Source organism: Mesocricetus auratus, unplaced genomic scaffold (assembly GCF_017639785.1).
Source record: "Mesocricetus auratus isolate SY011 unplaced genomic scaffold, BCM_Maur_2.0 Super-Scaffold_100004, whole genome shotgun sequence".
Taxonomy (NCBI): Eukaryota; Metazoa; Chordata; class Mammalia; order Rodentia; family Cricetidae; genus Mesocricetus; species Mesocricetus auratus.
This window is the reverse complement of record NW_024429189.1, coordinates 71,880,031-71,907,977: the sequence shown is the minus strand read 5'-3', so window position 1 is coordinate 71,907,977 and position 27,947 is coordinate 71,880,031. Positions and strand designations below refer to the sequence as shown.

The 27,947-nt window shown below is 43.0% G+C and overlaps 1 protein-coding gene across 1 annotated transcript; it reads left to right on the top strand.

The window, feature by feature from the left end:
* Positions 1–5,872: 5,872 nt before the first annotated feature.
* Positions 5,873–27,925, top strand: Depdc7 (DEP domain containing 7). The gene is made up of 9 exons (XM_005064831.4): positions 5,873–6,025; positions 19,355–19,745; positions 21,379–21,506; positions 22,280–22,469; positions 25,022–25,233; positions 26,093–26,235; positions 26,362–26,487; positions 26,573–26,651; positions 27,613–27,925. Exons 1-9 carry the CDS (start codon positions 5,953–5,955, stop codon positions 27,804–27,806), a joined length of 1,536 nt encoding a protein of 511 aa, XP_005064888.1. The 5' UTR covers positions 5,873–5,952; the 3' UTR covers positions 27,807–27,925.
* Positions 27,926–27,947: the final 22 nt, after the last annotated feature.

Here is a 27,947-nt window from a genome sequence, read left to right as displayed (position 1 = left end):
TTTCTATCCCTATGAAAAATCAATCACCCTGACCATGGCAACTTTTATAAAGGAAAACATTTAACTAGGGTGACTCTAACAGGTTCAACCATATGGTGGGACATAGTGTGTAGGCAGACAGAGTGCTGGAGGAGTGTAGGGTTCTATGTGGTGATATTGCTTATGATACAATAAAGTTCATCAGAAATCAGAGTGCAAAGCTAGCCACAACCATAGAGGCCAGACAGTGGTAGTACACTCCTTTAATCCCAGCACTCAGGAGACAGGCAGATGGATCTCTGTTGAGTTCAAGGCCACCCTGGGCTATGTGAGAGTGAATCAGTCTAAAAGAGAAACAAAGCTCATACCTCCTCTAAAGATATGATGATTAATTCAGTGCTGGGTGGTTTCAGATGAAAGGAAGGTACAGTGACCTATTGGTCTGTTAAACTTTACTTTCTGATGTTAACCAGCAGTCAAGAAATTGCCTTATGTGATTTACACATAGCTGTGATGTTTGGGGAGGTGACTGTTTTTATTCAAATAGAGACTATTGTTTAGCTTGGCTTCTAGAAGTATTTAGGACAAATCGTTCACTTCCCACTGCCCACTTCACAACCCTTCAGGGTTCCTCTCTATAGCCTTGGCTCTCCAGGAGCTTACTCTGTAGACTACGCTGGCCTTGACTTTAGAGATCCCTCTGCCTCTGCCTCTCAAATTCTGGGATTAATGGCATACATTGGTTGCAATGTTTTTAAGGCGAAAGGCAAAAAAGCAATTTTTATTAAATTACTACTTAAGCATACAATAAGTTGCATTTAGTATATTTATAAGGTTTAACAGCCTGCCATCACCCCTAAGTCCAGAAAACCTTATCAGTCTAAAAAGAAATACCCTATCATTATTCATTAATCTATTTCTCTCCCATCAATCCCTAGGAACCACTTATCTGCCTTGGAATATGTACATTCTAGATGATTATATTGATGGCATTGCATAGAAGTATGTCCTTTTATGTCTGAGTTCCTGCACTTGACATAACATTTTCAAGATTCAGTCGTGATAGCCTATATTACTTCATTTGATTCTTGGGCTAAATGTTCCTATGTAGATATGGCACATTTGTTTACTCATCAGTTGGTGAACATTTGAGTTGCTTCCTATTTTTAACTATTATAAACAGTGCTGCTTTGGACATTCATTCAACAGCTTTTGATGGCCATCTTTCCATTATCTTAAGCTTGCAATGTCTGAGCCATGTGGTAACTGTAACTGTAGCACAAGTTCTAGTTGGTCTTAATAATAAAAATCAGGAGTCAGATATTGGAGTATATGCTGAAAGATCAGAGAAGTAAAGGAGCCAGCCCCTAGAGAGACTTACCTCTACCAAATCCTCAAACCAAATGGGTAAACCTGTCTCTAGGAATCCTCAGACTGATGTAATGAGTCCCCGTCTCCTCCCTCAAATTCCTCTCCCCCCCCCAGGCCATATTACTCCTGTCTCCACTGCCCCAGTGGCTGGGATTAAGCTATGAAGTATGGATATGAAAGTTATGAGAGTTATAAGCTATGAAATACAGTACGGATATGAGATAGGGAGCTGTGGATATTAGCTCAATTGGTAGCCTGGGTTTTAATCCCCAGAACTCAGATCAGATGTTCAAAATCATCCTTATGAATACAGTGGCCAATAAGAATATGAACTAATTCTCAACATCATGTCTGCACTCCCAGGAAGTTGTAGCAAGAAGATCCCAAGTTTGAAGCCAATTGTGCTATGTAGCAAGATCCTACCTCAAAACAAAGCCACAAACAAGACTAGAGGTATAACTTTGTGGCTGGGCACTTGCTTAGCTTGTCCGAGGTTCTGAATTCCAGCTCCAGCACTGGGAGGAAATGAAAAGATTCTCAGGACTACTAAATCATTAAAGACATGCAAATTTTAAAACATCAATGACATAGAAAAGCCTGAACTCTGCTACATTGCTGATGGAGCTGTAAAATGGCATGACTATTATTGAAAAAAAAAAATTCCTCAAAAAAACTAAATGAGATTACAATATGATAAAGGGATCTCACCTCTGGGTGTATAACCAATGATCTAAAAGATCTCTTGGAGTGTTGTATTTGATGTGCTGGGGACTCAGTCTTATACACACCAATCAAGTCTTCTGTCGCTGAGCTCCGAGAATGGAATCTTTAAGAGATATTTGCATACCCATGTTCAATGAATCATGATTCACAACCATTGAGAAGTGGAAACAGCTGGGCAGTGGTGGCACCTTTAATTCCAGTACTTGGGAGGCAGAGTCAGGGGGATCTTTAAGTTTGAGGCCAGCCTGGTCTACATAGTGAGTTCCAGGACAGCCAGGGATGCACAGAGAAACCCTGTCTCAACAAACAACCAAAAAGATTTGAAGACAGTTGGAATACCCACTGATAGATGAATAGACAAAGAAATGTAACACGTGGATGACAAAATAACAAAACCTTCAACCCCCCCCCCCCCAAAACATTTTCCAGACACAACAGGCAGATGTACATATGAAATTACAGTAATTCAAATTAATAGCACCATAATAGAGTGATTTGGTATAGTTTCAAACAGAAGAAAAGGGAGTGGCATTTTTATAAGTGAACCAATGTAATAAAGATATTCAATGACAAAATTACAGTGATTATGACAACAAATATAAAACCTATCCAAGTTAAAGCCAACAAAAATCCCAGCATAGAGGAGGGGAGGCAGGCACACAGTCCCACCTCTAGTTGAGAAGCTGTTGGTTCTGATAGCTGCTGGGAGAGGGTCGGCTTTCTTTAGAGGTATGACCCCTGGTATATGAATCACACTCCAGGGCAGACCTGCCAACACAAACTGAGCTTGATGGGTTTAAGACACAGAGAGCAAGCACACCCATAAGAGCATGCATTCAAACATGCATTTCAACATAAAGTTAGGGGCAGGGCTGGGGGTAGATCTGAGATGGAGCATAGGGATGAGCAGAAAATTCGACATAATGGAATATTCTTAGAAAAGATGCCTGTTCTATTGCTATGATGAGGTACTGTTAACAAAAGTAACTTGAGGAAAGAGTTTATCTCCTCTTACAGTCCATGGGGGGGGGGACCAGAAAACATTTATGTTGAAAAAGAAATTATAACAAAACCTGCCTGAGGTTAGAAGTGTGACTAAGTGGTTCATTAATTGCCAGCATGTTAGTCCCAGGGTTGGAGCCCTAGCTCTGCAAAAACAAACTACAGAAGAACCACTCCCCCAATCATCACTGTTCTTTTTTGTTTTTTGTTTTCTTCAAGACAGGGTTTCTCTGTGTAGCTTTGTAGACCAGGCTGGTCTGAACTCACAGAGTTCTACCTGTCTCTGCCTCCCAAGTACGGGGATAAAGGCGTTTGGCCCTACTGTCTAGCTTCATCAGTTTTATATTGCTGGAGATAACAGAAACTTTCTCTCTCTTCTCTCTTCTTATTTTTATTACATCCAACCACAGTTCCCCCTTCTCTCAGTCCCTCCCCTTCAAGATTTTTTTTTAATATTCTTGCCAGAACAGACTAATGAATCATAAACTTTCTGTTCTGTTTTCTGCCTCTTGACTGGTTCAGGCAAGTTTGTTCTTAGACCAGTTTATAACAAGTGACGTTCTTCCCATAGGCTAGACATAACTGACCGGCTTGAGAAAGAACTAATGATGAAAGTGATTTTAAGGTATTCTGTACAAGGAATAAAAACACTGTTCATGCCGGGCGTTGGTGGCGCACGCCTATAATCCCAGCACTCGGGAGGTAGAGGCAGGCGGATCTCTGTGAGTTCGAGGCCAGCCTGGTCTACAGAGCGAGTTCCAGGACAGCCTCCAAAAGCCACAGAGAAACCCTGTCTCGAAAAACCAAAAAAAACCACTGTTCATAAGCCAGCCCTGGCTGGAATGTGCCTGTAATACTGGCACTTGGGAAGCTGAGGCAGGAGGACTGTCACAAGTTTGAGGCTAGCCTGAGCTACACAAACTGAGTGCCAAACCACTGTAGGTTATAGAGCAAACCTTACCTTAAAACAATATACAAGGCCGGGCGTTGGTGGCGCCTTTAATCCCAGCACTCGGGAGGCAGAGGCAGGCGGATCTCTGTAAGTTCGAGACCAGCCTGGACTACTAAGCGAGTTCCAGGAGAGCCTCCAAAGCCACAGAGAAGCCCAGTCTCGAAAAACCAAAACAAACAAACAAACAAACAAACAAAAAAACAAAAACAATATACAAATGGAGGCTGAATAAAAAAATCCATTTAATAAGTGCTAGAAATAGAAATCTGTGCAGTAAAGAAGGAGGGAAGAGGGTTAGGCCTCCTTGGGTACATTCAATGAGATAGAAAATGCCAGCATTCTAATTAGGAGAGACAAGACGACATGGGCATGTAGGAAAAATTGACTCCGAATGACATAAAATAGCAAAATGGTCACTAAGCTGACCTGCCTTTTTCAAAAGATTCTGTGTTAGTATTTGTCAAGATTTGTTTTCCCAGACAGGCTGTAGGGGTGCAAGCCTTTAATCCCAGCACTGGGGGGGAGGGAGGCAGGACAAAGGTAGGTAGACCTCTGTGAGTGAGTTTGAGGCCAGCCTGTTCTCAGAGCGGGTTCCAGGACAGGCTCCAATGCTAGAGAGAAACACTGTCGTGGGGTTGGGGAGGGGCGAGAAAGAAGAAAATATTTGTTTTCCTTGGATGACTCAGAAGTTAGGAGAACACGCTGTACAACCATGGCCTTGACTTGAGGTCAGGTGTCTGTAGAGGCCAGAAGGGGGCATCAGAAACCCTGGAGCTGGAGTTATAGACAGGCGGTTGTGAGCCTGTAACAGGGTACTGGGAATCGAACTCTGATCCTAAGTTAGTACAGCAAGAGCACTTCTTACCCGTTGAGTCATCTCTCCAGCCGCCCCCCCTCCAAACAGGTAGGGAGCTAGAGAAACGGTGAGCAATGCCAGCGCATGCCTTTATTCCCAGCATTCAGGAGACAGAGGCAGCCAGAAATTGCCAAGTTTCCGGCCAGTCTAGTCTGGTCTACAGAGTAAATTTAAGGCCAGCTAGGGTATATAGTGAGACTACGTCTTCAGAAGAAGAAAGGAAAAGGAAAAAAAAAAAAAATGGGCGCGCATCCATCAATTGGGTTAATGATCTCCTTCCTACACCATTCAACCTTGTGGACTTAACGCCAGCATTGGGCCTCTGATTTCCCTGCCTCAACTACCCAAGAAACCGAGGTGCTTCCAGCAGCAACCCTCTCTCTCCTCCCCCTCCAGCGTGCTCTCCCACTTCCCGCAGCATGCCCCGTGCTCACCAGACCCAGGGTTAATTTAGAATCAACACAGATTTCCTTGGCAGGCAGCCCCATGATCTTTGGTTGCTGCGGTCCTCTGACCTCTAGACATTGCTCTCCTGAGCCAGATAAGGCTTTGTTTGCTCGTTAGAGGGACGGGATCTACGGAAAAAACTCGAAGCATTTATTATCGTGACACACTTGGAAGCATTTATGGCCCAAATACTAAACGCTGACCGTGAGTTCAGGTAATCCTCATTAAAAGCCCAGCCAACCTGTTCCTAGTAGTCGCAGGTGAGGGCGATGAGATTTGGAGCAGTGAGGCTCCGGCGAGGGTTAGACCCCCGAGGGGACACCCTTAGACTCAGCGGGTCTAGCCTCGGGCTAGTGCCGACGAGCACTCCGAAGGCCACGCCCCGAGAAGCACTTTTTACCTGGGCACGGCCCACCTTGAGTGGCCACAGGCGTTTTGGAGCGCAGAGGCTGCAGCCTCGCCGACTGCCAGGACGACACGTGACCATAGGGGGCGGAGCCCCGCGAGCCCCGCCCCCCGCCGGGCCAGTTAACCCGAGGCCCGGGAGCGGGCGCGCAGTTTGTGGAGGAGCAGCGGCAGCGGCGGCAGCTGCGTGGGCGGCCGTGTCTAGCCCGCCGCGGTCATGGCCACGGTTCGGGAGAAGGCGGCGGCGCTGGACTTGTCCGCTCTGCACAGCCCCGCACAGAAGCCTCCGGGTGGGTCGGAGGGCCCCGGCAGCGTGGGGCGGGCGCGGGCTGTGGGCGGGCGGTGTGCACCGCGGGCTGGGCGGCCGCGACGATCCGCTTTCTTCCCACGGGTGGGCAGCGAGCCACCGACCCCGCCGCAGCCAGATCCCGGCATTTTAGGAACTTTCCCGAACTTAGCTCTCAGCGGGGCCCCGGGTGAAGCTCCAAAGCCTGGCTGTGACAAGCGCGGGATTTTTGGATAACTTCCTGTCCAGCGTCTGGAGCACGAACTCCGACTTCATGGTAGGACCAGAGGTCGGTGGCTCCCCAGGTTCGGAAGATGAAACATATGTTGTGTGAATTTAACACTTTCTGTACAAACGCTGTTTCAGCTTTTTCTTTCTTTCTTTGATAGTTACATGGTTTCGGGAGGGAGACATTTATTGAATCACTGAGGGCGGGTTTAAGATCTTTGAACTGAATCAGCTAATCCGTTCTAAAATTCCGACCCTATCCTATCTCTGCTAATGCAAATGGGGTGAGTCGGATGACCTGGGACACTTGGCTTTGTCTGGATAAGGTGCCACTTTCCCCCTTCTGGAGCTGGAGAAACTGGCTTTGTACCAAAGCTTTTCATTTGTAAAATGCCAGTTTGTGGCCGGGCGGTGGTGGCACATGCCTTTAATCCCAGCACTCGTGAAGCAGAGGCTGGTGGATCTCTGTGAGTTCGAGACCAAGCCTGATCTACCCAGTGAGTTCCAGGACAGCCTCCAAAACCACAGAAAAGCCCTGTCTCGAAAAAAACAAACAAAAAATGCCAGTTTGTGAAAGTGATTCCTTCCTGTAGGTCAGATGAGTGTATCTCAGCGGCCCCATTGTTGTGTTTGACTTACTGATTAATACTCCCCACACTCTCTAAAATGCTAATGGTAATTTTGCTAGAGAACTACTTGTCATTTGTGCTTCCTCGAGACAGACAATAAAACAGTGCATATATGCCAGCTGTAGTGGCCGCATGCACTGGGGCGGCAGAGGCAGGCAGGTCTCCGAATTCCAAGTCAGCCTGGTCTACACAGCAAGTTCCAAGCCAGAGTTACAAGATAAGACTGTCTCAAAAACCAAAACAAACAAAAAACTGACCATATTCTGCTTTCCCCTAAAAGGCTCTATGTCATTCTGTCACTTATATTGATATCTTTGGACTCTCTTTGGTAAATGGGATTTCCAAATTCACATACACGAAAGCTTTTCTCACAGCTGAAATGTCACTTCTGGGCTTTGGACGTTTGTGAACATGTTTTTAGATGGTGAAAGGGAGTACTTTTAAAACTATGGAACACTCATAGAGGGAAGAGATGACCTTTTGGCCAGCACGTTTTTACCAGAGGAAAGGACTGCCTAACTGTTCTCATTGGTCTTACTGCTGGAATTCCTATTTGCTAATGTTTATTTACCCCTCAGACACCCTGGATTGCTTTGTCACAGTCCTTATGAGCAAGGTAATGGGAGCCTAGGGTTTTGGTTCCTTGCCATTCCCTTTCTGTGTGCTCTGGCAGGCAGCTTTGTACGTTCCCTTCCCAGGGATTAGTAACTCTTTTATGCTTTTCAACGGGCTATAATCACAAGCAGGAACCTGATTTATGAGGAAGAAAAAGAGTTTTATGCTAATTTTCAGCCAGAATTTACGACACCTGTCTTAATACAGACCAATAGGAAAGCAGTATGTTATCTTGTTATCCCTTTATACTGTAACCTAAGTCTTCGAATTTGCCTGGTGTCACTTTTCCAGGGAGCTCGGAATACTTCCCATATGCTTTCTCATTAATCTCTGAATTACAGTGGGGGCTGATTCCTGCTCTTGTTGATGCTTCTCTTAGCCCATGTTAGAGTCAGCCTCTCTCTCATGTCAAATAGGAAACCAAGTTCTGGGCTGTCAAAGGCAATATCCAGTAAAAGTGTTGCAGTATAGGAAAGTTTTCCTCTTGGCCTCAGCTACCCAGTTGTAATAGAAACCTCTGACCATAACTGTTTTCATGAAGTTTCAATTATTGTCTACTAAACATTTCTCTGAGTAATTTGTAGAATATTATTTTTATTTAGGGGAGAGCACAAACACAGTAAAATATTTTTGCTTAACATGTACATGTATCACATGTGTGACTGGTGCCTTGGAAGGTCAGAAGAAGGCATTGGATCCCCTAGAACAGGAGTTACAGACAGCTGTGAGCTGCCATGTGGGTGCTGGGAATTGAACCAGGATCCTCTGAAAGAGCAGTCAGTGCTCTTAACCCCTGAGCCATCTCTCCAGCCCTGAGTAATTTTTTTAGATCAGTTTATTTAATTTTTATATGTATAATGTTTGCTGCATATGTGATTGAACACCACTTGTGTGCCTGGTGTCTAAGGGGAACAGAAGGATAGGATCCTCTGGAGCTGGAGTTACAGATGATTTTAGCCACCATATGGGTACCAGGAACTGAAACTGGGTCCTGTGCAAGAGCAACTAGTGATCTTAAGTGCTGAGCATCTCCCTAGCCTGAGTAATGTTTTTAGAGCTGCTATCAAGGGCCTGGAAAGATGACTCAGCAGGTATGGCTTCTCTTCCAGAGGACTTGGGTTTGACTCAGCACCCTCATAAAGGGTTACGACTGTCTTTGCAACTCCAGTTCCATGGGATCTGACCTCCTCTTCTGGCCTCTGCAGTCATCAGGCATGCATATGGTGCACAGACATACTTATATACATAAAACAATGAAATAAAGTAGAAAAACTACTATGGAAAAGTAATTTTTCTGTGCAGGGGATCAAACTCAGAACTTCAAACATGTTAGACAAGTGTTCTTTTACTGAACTGCACCCCCATATCTTTCGTGGGTTTTTGTTGTTGAAAGAACTGTGTGTGTGTGTGTGTGTGTGTGTGTGTGTGTGTGTGTGTGTATGTGTTTTGCATGAGAGCTGATGACCACAGAGCCCAGAAGAGGGTGTCAGATCTTCTGGATCTGAGTTATAGGTGGTTGTGAGCTGCCAGATGTGGGTATTGGCAACTGAGGTCCTGAAAGAGCAGGAAGGAGGTGTTCTGAGCCATCTCTCCAGTCTTCCAGCTTTTTCTTTATTGATTTATGGAGACAGGGTTTTCTGTCGTAGCTAACTTGCCTCTTCCTCAGCCTCCTGAATGTGCTGAGATTACAGCTCTGTGCCACCATGTACAGTGAGTTGTGTTTCTTAGATAGAATTCACAGGTGGAGCTCTGTGAATTCAAAGCTGGCCAGAGTTACACAGTGAGGACCCTGTCTCAAAAAAGTAAGTTAAATCCTCTGCTGTGTTACCCAGTTTTTTCCTCCTTTGAATGGTCTTTGAATTTCTTTTGGAACTTGACATCACTGTCCATGTAGAGTACCTTCCATGAGTATGATCCTTCTGAGCAAACACATAAATATTGGTAGATGATTATTAACCAAAGAGGTCCTATTTTACCCATATTTCTTGGTTGTGTTCCTTGTCCATTTTCTCTTCAATGATCCTATGCAGGATATTATAATTATATTGCATCAAGTTGCCATGTCTCCTTGGGCTCCTCTACACACTGATAGTTTCCTCCCTCGTTCTAACCGGGCATCTGTTTATGGTTGTACACAGCCACATTAACATATATGATTGCAAGAGAAGAGTTAGGTAGTTTGCCTGAGGTTGTATTTTAGCAAAGGGTGGAGCCAAGCATGAAACACAGGTCACTGGGACTCCCAAGTCCATGCTGTTTTCACCTGTATCTGTAGCATCTAGCACTGTGCCATTCCTTAACACAAGTTCCCATACCTGAACAGTTTTTTTGTCAACTCAAGGTTACTTAACCCAGGCACTGCTGACACTTTCTTTGTTGTGGGAACCATCCTGTGTATTGTAGGACTTTTGGCAGCATTTCTAGATGTCAGTAGTCCCTTCCATCCCATTGTGATAAATAAAAAAATGTCCCCCGCCGGGCGTTGGTGGCACACGCCTTTAATCCCAGCACTCGGGAGGCAGAGGCAGGCAGATCTCTGTGAGTTCAAGGCCAGCCTGGTCTACAAAGTGAGTCCCAGGACAGCCTCCAAAGCTACAGAGAAACCCTGTCTAGAAAAACCAAAAAAAAAAAAAATGTCCCCCAACAGGTCTGATGAAGATGTAAAGTAATACACTGAGAACCATTGGGTTAATCTTTACAAATGGTTTTTAGCCCCAAAAGCTAAGTAATTTGACCTCTATAACTGTAAGGAAACTTGAAAAGTATACATTAGCTCTATTTCTTAAACTTTTAGGAGAAAAAAAAAAGATGAGTCATTTCAATGATTGATTAAAAGTTCAGTCCAAAGCTTGAAAATGAAAATGTAATTGCATGTTTATAAGTAGTACGTTTTAGAAGGGCATGGTGACACACCTTTAATCCTAGCACTTGGGAGGCCAAGGCAAGCAATCTCTGTGAGATCAAGACCAGCCTGGTCTACATGGTAAGCTCCAGGCCAGCCAGAGCTGCATAGTGAGACCATTTCAAGAGCAAACAAAACAAAGAAAGAGCATATTTTCAGGAGTGCTGTGTGCATGTTACTCTTCTGTCACAATCTGGGTATAGAATGTGTGTGTTGATCTACTTGTAGGAATTTGCATGATCAGAGCTGCTTTTCCCTTAACTAGGCAAACTGCTGTTTTCATAGTTGATCTTGAATGTCCTTTCAAATCTTTGAGTAAATGGACTGTCCCACCATGACTGATTTATGAGTTGGCTTTAAAGTAATTATTGGCTAATAACATTATTAATTGCTGTGTATTATCAAAAATGGTGATAATTTCAAATAAATGACTAAAGGTCAGAATTATCTTGAAAATGTAACTTATTGTTAATAAACTTTTGGGGCTAAACAAGAGTTCACATATCCGTGAAAGACCAGTTTTTCCAAAGAGCTATTATTGTTTTTCAGCAAATGAAAAAATTGTTTACTTGCCTAGATTTAATCTAGCATTTAGGATTGCAGCCTGGGGTGTGGTACTTCATGCCTGCACTTCACTCTAGAGGAAAAGGCCTGAGGGTCAGGAATTCAAGCTAGCCTCAGCTACACAGAAAGTTTGAGGCCAACCTGGGCTTCATAAGTCAATGTCTCAACAAAAACAAAAACAAAGGAGACTTTAATAATGGAGACCTAGTTTGAAACAATTTTGACCCCTCATTGAGCCACTTTCTGAGATTTATACCCAGAAAGCTCCATCGTGCCCCCTGTTTTAGTTCTTTCCTATGGACCTTCATCTGTTTGACAATCAGTGTTTGTATCTAAATGAAGTACATCTTTTTTCAAGACAGGGTTTCTCTCTGTAGCTTTGGAGCCTGCCCTGGAACTCATTCTGTAGACCAGGCAGGTCTCAAACTCACAAAGATCTGCCTGCCTTTGCCTCCCGAATGCTGAGATTAAAGGCATGAGCCACCACAGCCTGGCGAAAGAGCAACTTCTGTCTTTAAATTCTTATAGTTAGGAGCTGGAGAGATGGCTCAGCGGTTAAGAGCACTGACTGTTCTTCCAGAGGACCTGAGTTCAATTCCCAGCAATCACATGGTGGCTCATAACCACCTTGAATGAGATCTGGTGTCCTCTGCTGGCATGCAGAAGATTGTATAATAAATAAATAAATAAAAATTCTTATAGTTTGCAGTGTAGACCTGAAACCAAACTTAAATGCCATCAGCTGTTGAAGGAAGGAAGTCAGTTCACGAAGGAACTTACCTACTGAGGTTAAGTCTCTTGACCAGAGCTGTGAAGCTTAGTTTTAGATTCTTGGATTCCTTTGATTATGATGTTTCTAAATTTTTAATTTTTATTTCATATATATGGATGTTTTATCTGCATAGTGTGTGTGTGTGTGTGTGTGTGTGTGTGTGTGTGTGTGTGTGTGTGTGTGTGTGTGTGTGAGTCCAAAAAGGGTGTTAGGTCCTTTGGAACTGGATTTACAGATGGTTATGAGCTGTCATGTAGGTGCTACAACTCAAACCAGGTTCTCTGGAAGAGCAGTCAGTGCTCTTCTCCACTGGGAGCCTTCTCTCCATTCCCAGTCTTGATGTTTTAGAACACAAGTGACCACATGTTAGAAATATTCACGATACAGAATTTTATCTATTTATTTATTTATGCTTTATTTACTTATGTTTTGAGACAGGGTCTTACTGGCCTGCCTCTGTCTCTGCCTTCCAAGGACTAAGATTAAAGGTGTTCATAGTGCCTGACTTCAAGATACAAAATTTTCCTGCCTTTAAAAACCAAAAGAAGCCGAACATTGGTGGTGAATGCCTTTAATCCCAGCACTTGGGAGGCAGAGGCAGGTGGATTTCCGTGAGTTCAAGGCCAGCCTGGTCTACACAGTGAGTTCCAGGACAGCCACCAAAGCAATACAGAGAAACCCTGTCTCAAAAACAAAAAAACACTCAGGAGGCAGAGACAGGTGTGATCTCTGTGAGTTTGAGGCCAGCCTGGTCTATAAAGCAAGTTCCAAGACAGCCAGGGATGTTACACAGAGAAACCCTGTCTCATCAAACCAAGAAAAAAAAATGTAGAATTTTTGTGAGTTGTTCAACTCATATACTAGTGAGACTTGAGTCGAGGACAGACTGAAGCGTCTGTTGTGACTGTTCAACTTACAAAACAATCACTGAATTCTGTCTAGAAATTACAGCAGGACAGTTTTATTCTGCTAACATTTATTTCAGGTCTGGATGGGTGATAAGCACTTTCCTACCGAGCATTGGTGAAGTCACCCCTTAAGAAAACTGGTTATCCTGGTATGAGTTTTGGCACATTGGCTTGTCAAGTTCAAGGTACATGATACATTGCTGTGTCTGTATGAACTTGAGCTTTGGGTCTGTGGGTGGTGATGCTTGAGGGGAAATATCCCGGAATGCAGTGTTTGGGAATTAATGGCCAGTGAGAACAGACGCCCCTGGAAGGACTCACTTTTATCATGCATGGAAGACTCTGGAAACATTATGTGGTACACAGGTGTTGCCTGTCCTGCTCTAACCTGTTCTTTAATCTTTCCTACAGTCTTATCCAACCTGTAAAACTTCCTGATTTCCCACATTTTAGTAGCAGGCTACTTTGGGGAAACTTATTCCTCACTTCCTAATTCCCTGTGTAAACATTAGCTTTTTCCATGCTGTTTGGGCTGTATACATACCATCTCTGTTAGCATCCTCTAGTTGTCTTACTGATTTAAAATTAGTGACTTCAACTTACTTTTTAGGATTTATGTATTAACCTACTTTGTGGCTCAAGTGTTTTGTTTTTTTTTTGTTTTGTTTTTTGTTTTTTGTTTTTTTTTTTGTTTTTTGGTTTTATGAGACAGGGTTTCTCTGTATTGTTTTGGAGGCTGTCGGTCCAGCCCAGCCTCGAACTCACAGAGATCCGCCTGCCTCTGCCTCCCACGTGCTGGGATTAAAGGCGTGCGCCACCAACGCTCGGCTCACAATACTTATTTTAAGAGTACTGGATACTAAGTATTTGTAATGCTTTGGGAAAGGTTTCCTTATTGTTAAAACTGTTGAATTTGTTTCTTCTAATCTCTTGATTTTCTCATTGTTTTACTTAACCAGAATCTCCCAGGAAAGATGAATTGTAATCCTGTATCTGGTAACTGACTTCCCTTGAGACAGAGTCTCGGGTAGCTCAGGTTGTTTTTAGACTCTCTACATATCCAAGATGACCTTGATCTTTTTTATCCTATTGCATTCACCAGTGTGTGGGCTGGCAGGCTGTTGTGTGACACCAATGTATTTGTTAGGGTCGCTTGCAGGAGTGTGGGTGGAGGGTCATTTAAAGGAGCTTGGATGGAAGCAACTGCAACACCCAGAAGTCCACCCCATCTCACAAGAGCTGGAGCTCACTGCACATGTGGCCCAGCTTGCGTGGTCTCTGCCTCCTCAGAAGTCCTTAGTGCTTATATAACCTTGGGGAGGAAGACCCTGGTCAGTCTGGCCAGGTTCAGGGACTTCCTGAGGCTTTTGTGCTGTTACTTCCTTAGTTCTTTTTGTTTTTTTGAGACAGGGTTTCTCTGTCCTAGGACTAGCTCTGAATACCAGATCTGGCCTGGAACTCAATAGATTTTGCCTGTAATCAGAGAGCTAGGATTATAGGTGTGTGTCACCACCACCCAACCTCCTCCTCAGTCTTGAAGAGTTTTCCTATAGAATAACAGTTCTCAATCTGTGGGGTTTAGCCCCTTTGGTAAACCTCTGTCTCCAAAAAAATTTACATTATGATTCATAACAGTAGCAAAATTACAGTTATGAAGAAACAATGAAAATTTTGTGGTTGGGGTCACCACAACATGAGGGGACTGTATTAAAGGGTTGAAGCATTAGGAAGGTTGAGAACCATTGCTCTAGAACTTAGAGTTTTGGACATAGGTCTGCACCACTAAATGCTGGATATCAAGCCTAGAGTTGTACACTCTGCTAACTGAACTATAGTCCCATAGCCTAATAACTAACTCATGATAAGTAATAAGGATTAGGAAAAGCTGGTATTTAACTACCTGTGTAATGTAGGACAAGCTCAATGCACTGAACCTCAATTTTCTGAAAATAGGATGATTAATAACTTTCTCAGAGATATGTATCTGGGCTAAATTAGAGAAAACAGTTTGTCGTATTGTGTGTACTCAAATATTCGCTATTACTGATAAGGATGCAGTAAATATTTGAAGGCCCCCTGCAGACTCAGAACGTGAGAGGCAGAGGCAGGAGGAGCATCAGGTCAAGGCCAGGACATGCTCTAAAGCTACACAGAGAAACCCTATCTTGAGGGGAAAAAAAAGATAGCTGGACATGTTGTATGCCTTTAATGCCAGCACTTTGGAGGCAGAGGCAGGTGGAGATCTCTGAGATGAAGGCCAGTCTGGTCTACACGAAGAGTTCTAGGCCAGCCATGGATACAGAATGAAACCCTGTCTTAAATAAACAAACAAACCAAAACCAAGAAAACAAAAACTAAGGTAACTCTTAATGTAGTAGAAAAACAAGGTTACTACTGTTGCCAGCCTTACAAATATTAGGTAAGCAGTTTCAAGAGTCAATCCATGGAGAAACAGTAAACGAGAACTAGACTAACATCAGTCTAGTGTTCACTGCTGAGTAAAGCCAAACTCCTTTGGGGGAGAATCTACATAGGGAGACCCTGTACCTCCCCCCCATCCCCCTTCAAAAGAAGGAAGTGGGGATGGCAGGAGAAACGATTAGCTACTAACACTTGTTTTTTTGGGGGGGGGTTGAGATAGGATTTCTCTGTTTCTCTGTATTGCTTTGGAGGTTGTCCTGGAACTCGCTCTGTAGACCAGACTGGCCTCGAACTCACAAAGATCCACCTGCCTCTGCCTCCCGAGTGCTGGGATTAAAAGCATGTGCCACCAACACCCTGTGGCTGATAACGCTTTTTGCTCATTGTGGCTATGGGTAGTGGTCTACAAGGCTGGCCTCGGGCTCACAGAGATCTTGCCTGCCTCTGCCTCCCAAGTGCTGGAATTAAAGTGCTACCACTTCAAAGCTAAAATTGAAAAAAAAATCTCACTGATTATTTTGAACTAACATAATAATGGGTAGGTAATAAATACCCGCCTTTTGGTCTTGAAAACCTACAGATGAGCAGAGAGATGTATATGTGTGCTATTAATTTTCACAGTAAAAATTGTGCTGTGAGGTAATAATGTAGTGACTCAGTGTGCTCCTTACACAGTGTGTAGATCCCAAATGATGAACTTCAAATTTATGGCCTTAGGGTATATTTGATAGCAAAGTGAATGCTGAGCATGTACTGTAATACTTACTCAGTTCAACCCCTGTGCAAGAGAAAAATATCTCCATTGCATTAAAATGAGTTTTAAGGTAGGTGACATGGCTCAGCCCCTAAAGTGCTTGCCACCAAACCTGATAGCCTGAGTTCCAGCCCAGAAACCATATGTTGGAAAGAGGACCAAGTGAGTTTTGCAGGTTATCTTCCTACCTCCATACACATGCCTTGGCATGCACATGCCCACACACAAAGTTAAAAAAAAAACTTTAACGGAGTGTTAATGTTATTCAGGAGCTTGTCTTCTGTTAAATCGTAGGAAGAGGGGCTAGAGAGACGTCTCAATGGTAGGAGTACTTGCTGCTGCCCAACCCTGAGGACTGGTTTTGGATCCCAGTGGGCACACAGCAAGCTGGGCATCCGGTACCTGCCTCTGCCTGCAACCCTGTACACACACACAACTGAAGTTCCCTTCCTCTCCAGGCTGTGGTTCCTGGAACGGTCAGTCTCCTCATTCCTTACCTTTAAACTCTGAAAGGAAGTAGGGGTAACTCTTCTGCTTCTGCCAAGAGCATCCTGAGCACGGAGGAAGCAGAGTGTGTAACAGGGCAGAAGAGTGCAGCTCATCAGAGCACACACTGGCTCTCTGGAGGTGGAGGGAGAGGGGGCAACCCAGCGCTGAGCCTGTGACTAGCTAAGCAGCTAGGTTCCGTTCCATCGGCCTTCCAGAACCCAGGCCTGTTTTCTTTCCTTTTCTTCTGTGCATTCCTGCCAAATAATGTTTTAACCAAGGAAAAATTTCATGGGAAATTTTCTCAAAATTTCATTTACTTTGTGTGTGTATGTGTATGTAGGTCAGAGGACAATCTGTGGCACTCGGTTCTGTCTTTGTACCATGTGGGTTTGGGGACTCAGTACCCAGACTTGGAGGAAGAACCTTTACTTGCTGAGTCATCTTGCTGCTTGGAAATTTTTTCTTTTACATTAATTTTTTAAAAAGTTTTTTGTGCATGTGCGCATGCCCATGAAGCAGACACACGGAAGTCAGAGGACAATTCTCAGGAGTGGGTCTTCTCACTCCACCACATTGGTTCCAGGGATTAAACTCGGGTCATTAGGTTTGGCATCGATTGTCTTTATCCACTGAGCCACCTCAACAGTCTGACAGAAAAACTTCAGAGCTTATTTCTGCTTTTTGTGTTGGGTAGAAATCTCCCTTTGTGTTCACCCTTATACCCCTCACACACACCCCATGTAAAGTTTCCCCTCCTTCCCCTCTTCCCAGTTCCTCCCAGGCACCCTTATCTTTTGCAGTAGTTAATAAACTCCTATTGTTACTTTACCCTGCTTACTAAGCATTTAAGTTAGAAGCCTGCAAAACAGGAAGCTTTAGAAATGTTAGCTTGTTCCTGCAGCCTGTGAGCGCGCGCGCGCATGTGTGCGTGTGCGCGTGCGTGTGCGTGTGCGTGTGTGTGTGTGACCATGAGTCAATTCCAGAATGATTTCGGTACACTTGGAAGTGGCACGTAACCTGCGAATACATTTTGCATCTCAAATCTGAGATGCTGTCTGCCTCCTAGGTTTGCTGCTCAAGGCCAGATACCTGGATAATCTTGCATGTAGTTGGGGTACATGATCTACCCACTCCTTGATCTCACTTCCTCCTGCAGCTCCGTCCACATGCCTCTCTGGCCTTACTGGCCCATCCTACCAGAGTGCATGTCTCTGGGCCTTTGGATTTTCTGTTCTCTGTTCTTTCCCCTGGTGTCTGTACAGCTCACTTCCTGGTTTTACTCAAGTCCTTATTAGCGGTAACTATTAGGAAAGTGACCCTTAGTTTTTCAGTCTTTGGTCTTTGTGAATTTGTGTCTCCAGAACTGGGGACTGAACCCAGTATCTTTCACATGCTAGGCAGACACTCTACCACTGAGCTGAATCCCCATCCCTAGAAAAGTCTTTCCTGACAACCCATTTAAAATAGCATTCTCAGGGCTGGAGAGATGGCTCAGAGATTAAGAACACTAACTGTTCTTCCAGAAGTCCTGAGTTCAATTCCCAGCAACCACATGGTGGCTCACAACCATCTGTAATGAGATCTGATGCCCTCTTCTAGCCTGTGGACATACATGCAGACAGAACACTGTATACATAATAAATAAATAAATAAATCTTAAAACAAACAAACAAACATCTTAAAATAGCATTCTCAGCCAGCTGGTGGTGGCCACACCTTTAATCCTAGCACTTGGGAGGTAGAGGCAGGCAAATCTCTGAGTTCAAGGTCAGCCTGGTCTACAGGGTAAGTTCCAGGAGAGCCAGGGCTATAGTGAGGCAAAACAAAGATAACATTCTCAGGGGATAGAGATGTCTCAGTGCTTAAGAGCACTGCTGCTTTTTCAGAGGACTCAGATTCAATTTCTAGTACCGCCACGCAGCTCCCAATCATCTGTAACTCCAGTTCCAGAAGATCAACAGCCTTTTCTGGCCTCCTCAGGCACCAGGCAGAACACTCATACACATAAATGAGGTAGTGTTCTCAGGCCAGCAAGATGGCTCAGCATGTAGAGGCACTGAGTTGGATCTCCAGGACCCACATAGTGGAGGGAGAGAACATGTTCCTGCAAGTTGTCCTCAGACCTCCACATGAGTGCTGTGGCACACGTACCCACATGCAACTCCAGAGACACGCAATAAATAAATGTATGAAATAGCATTGCTACTCAGCTGTTGCTGCTTCTCCAGCCCACCCATGTGTGTCTCTTTCTTGACCAATTCTCATTATGTAGCCCAGGTTGGTCCCAAACTTTTGATCCTTCAGCCTCAGCCTCCTGAGTGCTGGTGTCACAGGTGAGCTGCCATGCCCAGCAACTGTTTCTTAATGTTTGGATCCATAGTGTCTTTAAATAGGAGAACAGACTTTGCTTTGTGGCTATTTTGTCTACCAACTGAACAGCATTCAATATATAGCAGGCACTAAATTTTGAAATAAATTACCACCGATAACAATATTTCAATAACCTGCCCTTCTAATTTCCCCCTTATGACTTTTGGAAATTGCTACCTTCTCCCTAGGAATTGCTTGTAACACAATAAATAAAAGACTTAGAGACTGATATTGGTTCAAGCTTGAAGCTGAAGATCGGGAAAGCAAAGCAGCTGGGCACTAGCTCTTACTTTCCTCTGCCTCAGCTCAGACCAAAGGGTCGATCCTCAAACTGCTCCCAACTTCACTGCCCCTCACGTTCTCTCAGAAGGCTAACTCAGACTGAATGTCTCTTCCTTTCATACCTCTCAAATGCTAGGATTAAAGGTGTGAGCTCCAATCCACTCTCCTGTAGCCCAGGTTGGTCTGGGACTCAGAGATCCATCTACTTTTAATCCTGAGTCCTGGGATTAAAAGTGTGTACCGCCAGCTCTATGGCTGCTGGGATTAAAGGTGTGCATCAGCTTGAGGCTGGCTTTGCTTTCTGAATTCTCAGACAAGCTTAATAAATCATAACTAATATATCACCACAATCACTTAGACCAAAGTGCTAATGCACAGTTTCATTTTTTTCCCTTTTAGGTTTCAGTGTGGCCCAGAAGCCATTTGGGGCCACATATGTGTGGAGCAGCATTATAAATACTCTTCAAACCCAAGTGGAAGTGAAGAGACGGAGGCACCACTTAAAACGGCACAATGACTGCTTCGTCGGCTCAGAAGCTGTGGATGTCATTTACTCTCACTTAACGCAGAATAAATTCTTCGGTGACGTCGACATTCCTCGGGCCAAAGTGGTGAGAGTGTGTCAAGCACTTATGGACTACAAAGTATTTGAAGCGGTTCCAACCAGAGTCTTTGGAAAAGACAAAAAGCCTCCATTTGAAGACAGCAGTTGCAGCCTTTATAGATTCACAACAATACCTAGTCAGAACAGCCAATCAGGCAACGAGAACAAAGTGGACTCACCTTCCAGGTGAGCCTGAGGTTAGGTTACCATGGGCATATTAGCAGACCCTTTTTCTACTTTTTCAAAGATCGTAAGCGATAATTTTGGCCAAAATCTAAATCTTGGTAAATTTAATAAAATATAGCAAAGTGTTGATGTATCAGGCATATCCTAGACTTCATTTGTTCATACTTGTATTTGCAGGAACAGTCAGCAAACTGATTTTCTGTGCCAGATTATAGTAACAGTGTAAAACATGGAAATTTGTATACACGGTGGATGACGAGAGAAAGGAAGGGCAGCTAGAGAGACGCCAGTTCCTAGGGCATCGTAGTGGTGGACATGGAGCGTGCATGGTGACTGAGAGCTTCGTGTGATGTACTGGAGGATTTGTGTGATTTTGGTCTGGGTTTCTTTGTTTGTTTTTAATTTTTGAGACAAGGTCTCCCCAAATGTCCCAGGCATTCATGAATTCCTAAGCTCTAGACATCCACCTACAGGGGTGTACCCCTGATCTGGAATGGTAAGGAACTTGGGACTTGGTCAAAAAAATACTGGGAAGGCCACAAAAGATGTTCAACAGGATGGGACTATGTTTAAGAAAGGTCACTTGGGGACAGAAATGGTGCTGGGCAGTTGGTGAGAACTAGGTAAGCAGTGTTGAAGGCTAGGGCAGATGTGGATAACCATGTGTGGGGGAGGGGAGGGAGGGACCAGAGAGACAATGTGGAGACCAGTGACCAAAGTGAGCATAGGTGAGGAGTACATAATGAGTTTATGAAGTAAAGAGCCTGCTTTTTCCTTCATTGTTGGAGCTAAACTGTAGAGGAGACAGTAATTTGATGCTCTGGTTCAGCTCTGACGTTTGGGTCAGGGTCTTAGGGTATTGACTTTCAAGTATTTTTAAGTCTCAATAAAATTTACCTCTATAGAAACAAGCAAAGGAAATAGAGGGCAAAGGAGAATTTGGTCCATTTTCTTCAAGTGCATCTTCATGCTTTGTTTGACATCCTTGAGACCAAAAATGTTTAGTAGTTTGCAACTATGGTGATTTCAGAAAGAAAATTTTGTACATAAGTACTGTACAGTACTGTTACAGTCTTCAACACTATTTGGTAACAAAGCATATTAATATTTCTGTGACAAATAGGAATATTCATACCAACTAGGAAACAAAGACTGACAGGTCTCACTGTGGAGCCCAAGCTGACCCATAACTTTGTGTAGATGGCAAACCAGGCTCACAATAAACCCAAAATTCTACTCACCTTTGCCTCTGGAGGGTACAACTAAAAGCTTTACCATCAGCCCTGGTTCATTTTTATTAAGTTTTAAAATTGGTGCTAAATAAAGGGCACAGGAGATTCTATTTAGAGTGTATTTTAGAGCAGGGGTAGTGGTACCTGCCTGTAATAACTAGATCTGGGATGTGGAGACCAGAGGATCAGGGCCAGCTCCAACTACCTAGTGAGTTTGAGACCACTTGGACTGCAAGAGACCCTGACCCCCCAAAACAAGTAGAGAGAGTTAGCATGAGTGAGTGTGTTTGGGTTGAGTGAGAGACTCTTGAGAATATTTGCATCTATTCTGGTTTTGAAATATGAGCTCTTTAGACACCTGTAGCTCTCTAATCATTTTTGACAAACTAACCTTATTTTAGGTACTCGGATACATTATTTAAGTCACCTGAGATCAAGTCGGACAGTTTGGAGGACCTGTGGGAAAATCTGAGTTTAAAGCCTGCCAACTCCCCACATATAAATATCTCTACCAGGCTGTCTCCTCAAGGTAAACTAACGATGCAAAGTAAGAAATAGAGGACTCAGTAGATTCAGTTCTTAAACAGCATTCCCTCCCAGCCTTTATTTGAATTTTAATATTCAAGCAGAGAAAGAGTGCGCTGTTAAAGCTGTTTATGTTTAGCTTCAACAGAAGTCTATTATCTTGAACAACACATCAGTGTTACAACTCTTGAACATGACTTTTGTCCATCAGCTGGCAGAGGTTCAAATCTGAAATGTTTTGCATGCAGATTCTTACTCAATATATCCTCTCAGATGTTTCTTTTCCTACGATTTTATTAGGTTACATGAAAAATTAAAAGTGATACTTAAAATATTAGCAGAATTCTTATGTTTTCCCTGTGGCCATGGAATGCATGCAGCCTGACGATTCTGATGCCCCCTCCCTCTCCCTCCCCCTGGCTGTGTTGAAAGCCAAAGTGGAGTACTTTGCAGCCAGTGGATCCAAATGAGTTTTGAGAATGAATGAACCATTCTTTTCTTCTGAAGCCCTCATTAGCATGTTATGTGGCTTGATCTCTTATCTCTGACATATTGCTTTATATAGTACAAAAAAATGACAAGAACTCCTGTTGTCCGGAGCCTGTTCTCCTACACTTTAAACAAATCTTGGATTGTCTTGTTATAAGAAAGCACTCCATGAGTAAGCGTGACCCGATACCACCTTTCTCCACAGATCTAATAGTTAGAACGTCTAGACACTGCAGTGAGCATGGAATTGCTGTTAATTGTTGCTTCCCACTTTGTTTTCCTGTGTAGTTATTAATGAAGTATGGCAAGAAGAGACGATTGGCCGTCTACTACAACTTGTCGACCTTCCATTTCTTGACTCCTTACTGAAACAGCAAGAGGTTGTACCTAAAGCCCCTCAGTCTAAGAAACAGCCTGACATGGTCAACACCAGTAACTATCTGGACCGAGGGATTCTCAGGGCCTATGGAGACTCTCAGTATGTGTAAATCATATAATAATCTCAGTATGTTTGTGGGTAGAGAGCTTGTCCAGCGTGCACAAAGCTCTGGGTTCAAGCCTCGAGCTGATTAACATTAGGTGTGGTGGTACACACCTGTTACCCTAGCACTTAGGCAATAGAGGCAGAAGAATCAGCACTTTAAGGTTATGTTACCTTCAGCTACACAGCTGGTTGAGGCCAGCTTGTACTACATGAGACTTACAGTCCCAACGCTTGGGAGACAGTCTGGGGCCAGTCAGGGCCTCATACATACTAAGACTGTGTGTGTGTGTGTGTGTGTGTGTGTGTGTGTGTGTGTGTGTGTGTGTGTAAATCTTAAGATTTGAAGTCTTATAGTGCTAAGAGCAGATTATTTTAAGAGTTCCATGTTCCTCATAACTTGAAATATTCTTCTCCTAAGTAAAACTATAAAAGGTTAAAATCGCTTTTGTGTTTTCAGTTGATTTAATGTTTAACTGTTTTCCCTAAGTAGGTAATGTTCTAGTCCAGTTAAGGAGATTGAAGTGTTTAAGGAGTACAACCTACTTTCGTTCTTTCTAGCTCTACATGTCAATATACCATTAATATGAGTAGTTGAATGCTGTCACATAGTACTAAAGAGCCGGGTGTGGTGGTCCACACCTTTAATCCCAGCACTCAGGAGGCAGAGGCAGAGAGATCTCTGTGTTCCAGGCCAGCCTGGTCCACATAGTGAGTTCCATGACAGCCAGAGCTACAAAGTGACCCTGTCTCAAAAAAAAACCACAAAAAATAAAAATTTAAGGTTTAAAGCCTTATCTGAAAGTGTTGATTTTAACATGCTAGCTGTTAAGATCTACATGCATAATACATGTTCATTCTACATGTTTACGTTTCTATAACCTAAAGCAATGTGGAAATACATATATCTACATAATGTATATATTTATACAGTATTATATATAATTTTGTTTGTTTCAGTTTTCAAAACAGAGCTTCTTTGTGTAGCCTTGGCTGTCTAGATCTTGCTTGTTGACCAGGCTGGGATTAAAGGTATTGCCTAAATATTCAGAATTTGTGCTAGAAATGACCTTAAAGATTCATCTTTTTATAAACTCTAGCTGTCTCAAGTCTATGGCAGTAGAGGACATATTAACAAATTTATTGAAACACAGCATTTTCTGGCTGGGGAGGTAGCTCAATTGGTAGAGTGTTTACCTCCCATATATGAAGCCCTGGGTTTAATCTCCAACACCTCATAATACAATAGCAAATACCTGTAATTCAAGCACTCAAAAATTCTGTTATCTTCACTTACATAGTGAGTTGAAGGTAGGCCGGTCCATAATAGACCCTAATCTCAAAAAGAAGATCAGCTTACCCACTGATTTAATTATTTTGAAATGTTATCTTTATTGTATTCTGTCCTAGATAAAGCTACAGATAACACATCATAAATATGGCTCTGAAGTTAGCAACACTATATGGTAGAGATTACAGATTTAAGAGTCAGCCTGGCCGGGCGTTGGTGGCGCACGCCTTTAATCCCAGCACTCGGGAGGCAGGGGCAGGCGGATCTCTGTGAGTTCGAGGCCAGCCTGGTCTACAGAGCGAGTTCCAGGACAGCCTCCAAAACAATACAGAGAATCCCTGTCTCCAAAAAACCAAAAGAAAAAAAGAGTAAGCCTGAAGCCAGATGTGGGTGGTGTCACACATCTGTGATCCAGAACTAGGGAGAATCAGGTTTGGGTCTTGTCAGACTTCCTTTGTAAATGCCGGCTCCCCAATAATGATATGGACACTTTTTACTAATTATGAAAGCTTGACCTTTACCTTAGGCTTGTACCCAACCAGCTCTTACAACTTAAATTAGCCTGTTTCTATTAATCTACATTCCACCATGTGACTTTTTACCTCTCCTCCATTCTGCATGTTAACTCCTTCCATATCTTTCTGGTATCTCCTACCACACAAGATTCTAGCCCCAAGTTCCTCTCTCTGCCTGGAAGTCCCACCTATTTTCTCCTGCCTAACTATTGGCCACTTGGCTCTATATTAAACTAATTAGGTGCTGTAGGCAGGCAAGGTAAAATATAGACACAACTTCATGCAGTGTAAACAAATCCTGCAGCCAGGCGTTGGTGGTGCACACCTTTAACCCCAGCACTCAGGAGGCAGAGGCAGGAGGATCTCTGTGAGTTGGAGACCAACCTGGTCTACTGAGAGAGTTCCAGGACAGGCTCCAAAAGCAATACAGAGAAACCCCGTTTCAAAAAAACAAAAAATAAAAAAATCTGCAACAATGGGGGGTCCCAGGTCAAGGTTTAATTTTGGTGAACTTCACATTCTTATTGTAGTAGGTGATATTTTTACACACAAGAAAAATGCAATTTAGCTGATTTCTTTGACCTGTCATACAGAGTTTAGATATATAATAAACGATTTTACTATACTTAAGTGTGGAAAATTTTATCATGGCGGTGAGCATTAAATAACTTGTGAATTAGATACTTATTGTGTCTATTTGTTCTCTTTGCATTTTAAAATAACCCCCATCTCCCTTGCTCTAGAGAAGATGAATGGATCTCTGCTGCCATTGACTGCTTGGAGTATCTTCCTGACCACATGGTTGTGGACATAAGCAGAAATTTTCCTGAGCAACCAGACAGAACAGACTTAGTGAAAGAACTTCTGTTTGATGCTATTGGCAAATATTATAGTACTAGGGAGCCTCTGTTAAACCACCTGTGTGATGTTCATAACGGAATAGCAGAACTCCTTGGTAAGTGAGCTCTTACTACACAGATACCAGAGTTCATCTTTTGGGGCAGGGGAAGAAGTTAATTGTCCTCAAAGTGAACCAAAGTAGCATTCTGTAAAGTTGGAGGGGATCTGGACTAGTCTGTAGAGAAGATATTTATTTAAACACATCTAGGACTCACTTTGAGGCCTGAGCAACTCTACAGGTAGGTAGAAGTGTTGCTGCCTCAGGACACTGCTGTCATTTGCTGCAAGCTTAGGCAGGAGTGGCAGTTCTCTGCTTTAGAAGAGTTACCAGCATAACCCTGCAGCCCCTCCAAAAGGGCAGCACTCTGCTCTCTTATGTTTTTTGGTTGTGAGCCTAGCCTTTAACGGCTGAGCCATCTCTCCAGCCCCTGCTCTCTTGATCTACATGGATTTTGAATACAAATTTAGAGAATTCCTTTTATTTTTCTCAGGTATAGTTATCAGCATTATATATACTGTACACTTTCAAAATATGTTAATGGAAAACAGTGGGAATTTACAAAGCCATGAGTTAGATTTAACACCCTAAGACAATATCTGACAAGGGCCTACAGTATCAATCGGTTATTTGAGAACAGGCTGTCTTTAGGTGTTGGTCATCCGTTTCATTTATTTAAATTGCACTTATTTGTGAGTGTGCATGCACGTGTGTGCATGCATGCTGTAGCACGTGGTGCTCAGGGGACAAGGTGCTGGAGGTGTTTCTCTCCTGCTTTCATTCCCTCTGTGTTTTGTTTTGCTTTTGGAAATAACTTTGAGGAAATGTACTACTTAGCATAAAGTGTAACAAGCTTTGTTCATTTTAATATAGTTTTATTTGATCAATTTAAGCATTTCTTCTCTTTTGGCTAAAGTAAATGGGAAGACAGAGATGGCACTAGAAGCTACTCAGCTGTTTCTGAAGCTTCTTGGTTCCCAAAATAGAGAAGAATTTAGAAGACTGCTTTACTTCATGGCTGTTGCTGCACATCCTTCAGAATTTAAATTACAGGACGAAGTAAGTTTGTTTTAAAATGTTAGCTGTATTCTGTGTCTTCAGCATTCAGTGTGCTGTGGTGGGTGACAGCTATTCATATTTGACCTCCTAGTAGCACTAACCTTTGGGGCATGTTCTTATTCTTAGAGTGACAATCGGATGGTTGTGAAGAGGGTATTCTCAAAAGCTATTGTCAACAATAAACACTTAGCCAAAGGCAAAACTGATCTTCTTGTACTCTTCTTAATGGATCACCAAAAAGATGTTTTCAAGGTAAGACTCTGACAGTAATTCATCATGCTTATTTGTAGCAGATTTAAATGCATTTGAATAATGTCCTGTGTCCCTTTTTCCTAAGATTCCTGGAACTCTACATAAAATTGTTAGTGTTAAGCTTCTGGCCATACAAAAAGGAAGAGATCCCAATAAAGACACAGGTAACGTAAGGATATTATCTGCATGGTCTTTTATCATTTATTTTTTAGGCATGAGTTCTGTGTAGCCCAGGCAGGCCGTGGCTTTGTCATCAAAGATGACCTTGAAGTCCTGGTCCTCTTGCTCCACTTTTCAAGTGCTGGGGTCACAGGTGTCTGAGGCCACTCTCAGTTTAATGCTTCATCATCTTCTAAAGACAAGTTCATAGTGCTGGTTTGAAAATATTCTGCTATTCGTTTGAACTAAATAATTTGAAGCATTCCTCTGAATTTTTTAGGCTTAGCAGTGTTCTTTTTTCTTGTCTGTTTTAATAAAAGTACACATTTGTTTACTTAACCTCTCTCTCTGTGTGTGGGGGGGTGGGGTCAGAGAACAACTTTCAGGAGTTGATTCTCCGCCTCCACCATTAAGGGTCACAAGGATTGAACTCAGAACATCAGGGTCAGAGGCAAGTGCCATGAACCCATAGGCTAGATTAAAACATATTGATTGCTAGGCAGTGGTGGTGCATGCCTTTAATCTCAGCACTCGGGAGGCAGAGACAGGTGGATCTCTGAGTTTGAGGCCATCCTGGTCTACATAGCGATTTTCAGGACAGCCAGCGGTACCCAGAGAAACCGTGTCTCAAAAATCAAACAAAAAACCCTTGGTCAGGATTATTCTTTTGTTTTGTTTTGTTTTGTTTTTTGAGACAGGGTTTCTCTGTATTGTTTTGGAGGCTGTCCTGGAACTCAGTCTGTAGACCAGGCTGGCCTCGAACTCACAAAGATCCACCTGCCTCTGCCTCTGGAGTGCTGGGATTAAAGGCGTGAGCCACCAACGCCAGGCCCCAGGATTATTCTTATCCTCTTTAATGTGTTTTATAGAATGTCAAAGCAAAAAAGAAAAAAAAAAAAACAGGAAACTACTGTATGCCTTTTCTAGTTAGTCATTAACTGAAACTTCTTGCTTTTAAACCTTAAGGCTATATTTATTGCCAGAGAATTGATGAAAGTGACTATTCTAGCAGCAAACAGAAGAAAACCAAAGATGAACTGTTGAACTTACTAAAGACTATTGATGAGGACTCAAAACTCTCTGCCAAAGAGAAGAAGAAATTGCTAGGCCAATTCCATAAGTGTCATCCAGACATCTTCACTGAGTATTTTGGAGACTGAGTTTCTAATGTCTATGTGTATGTGCACTGTATATTTTAAGGGCAAATTATGTAGCCTAAAGATATTTTTAAACTTGAATGTCTAAATATGAAGTTGTACTTAATAAAATCTTATATCCATATGTGTCAAAAAATATTACTC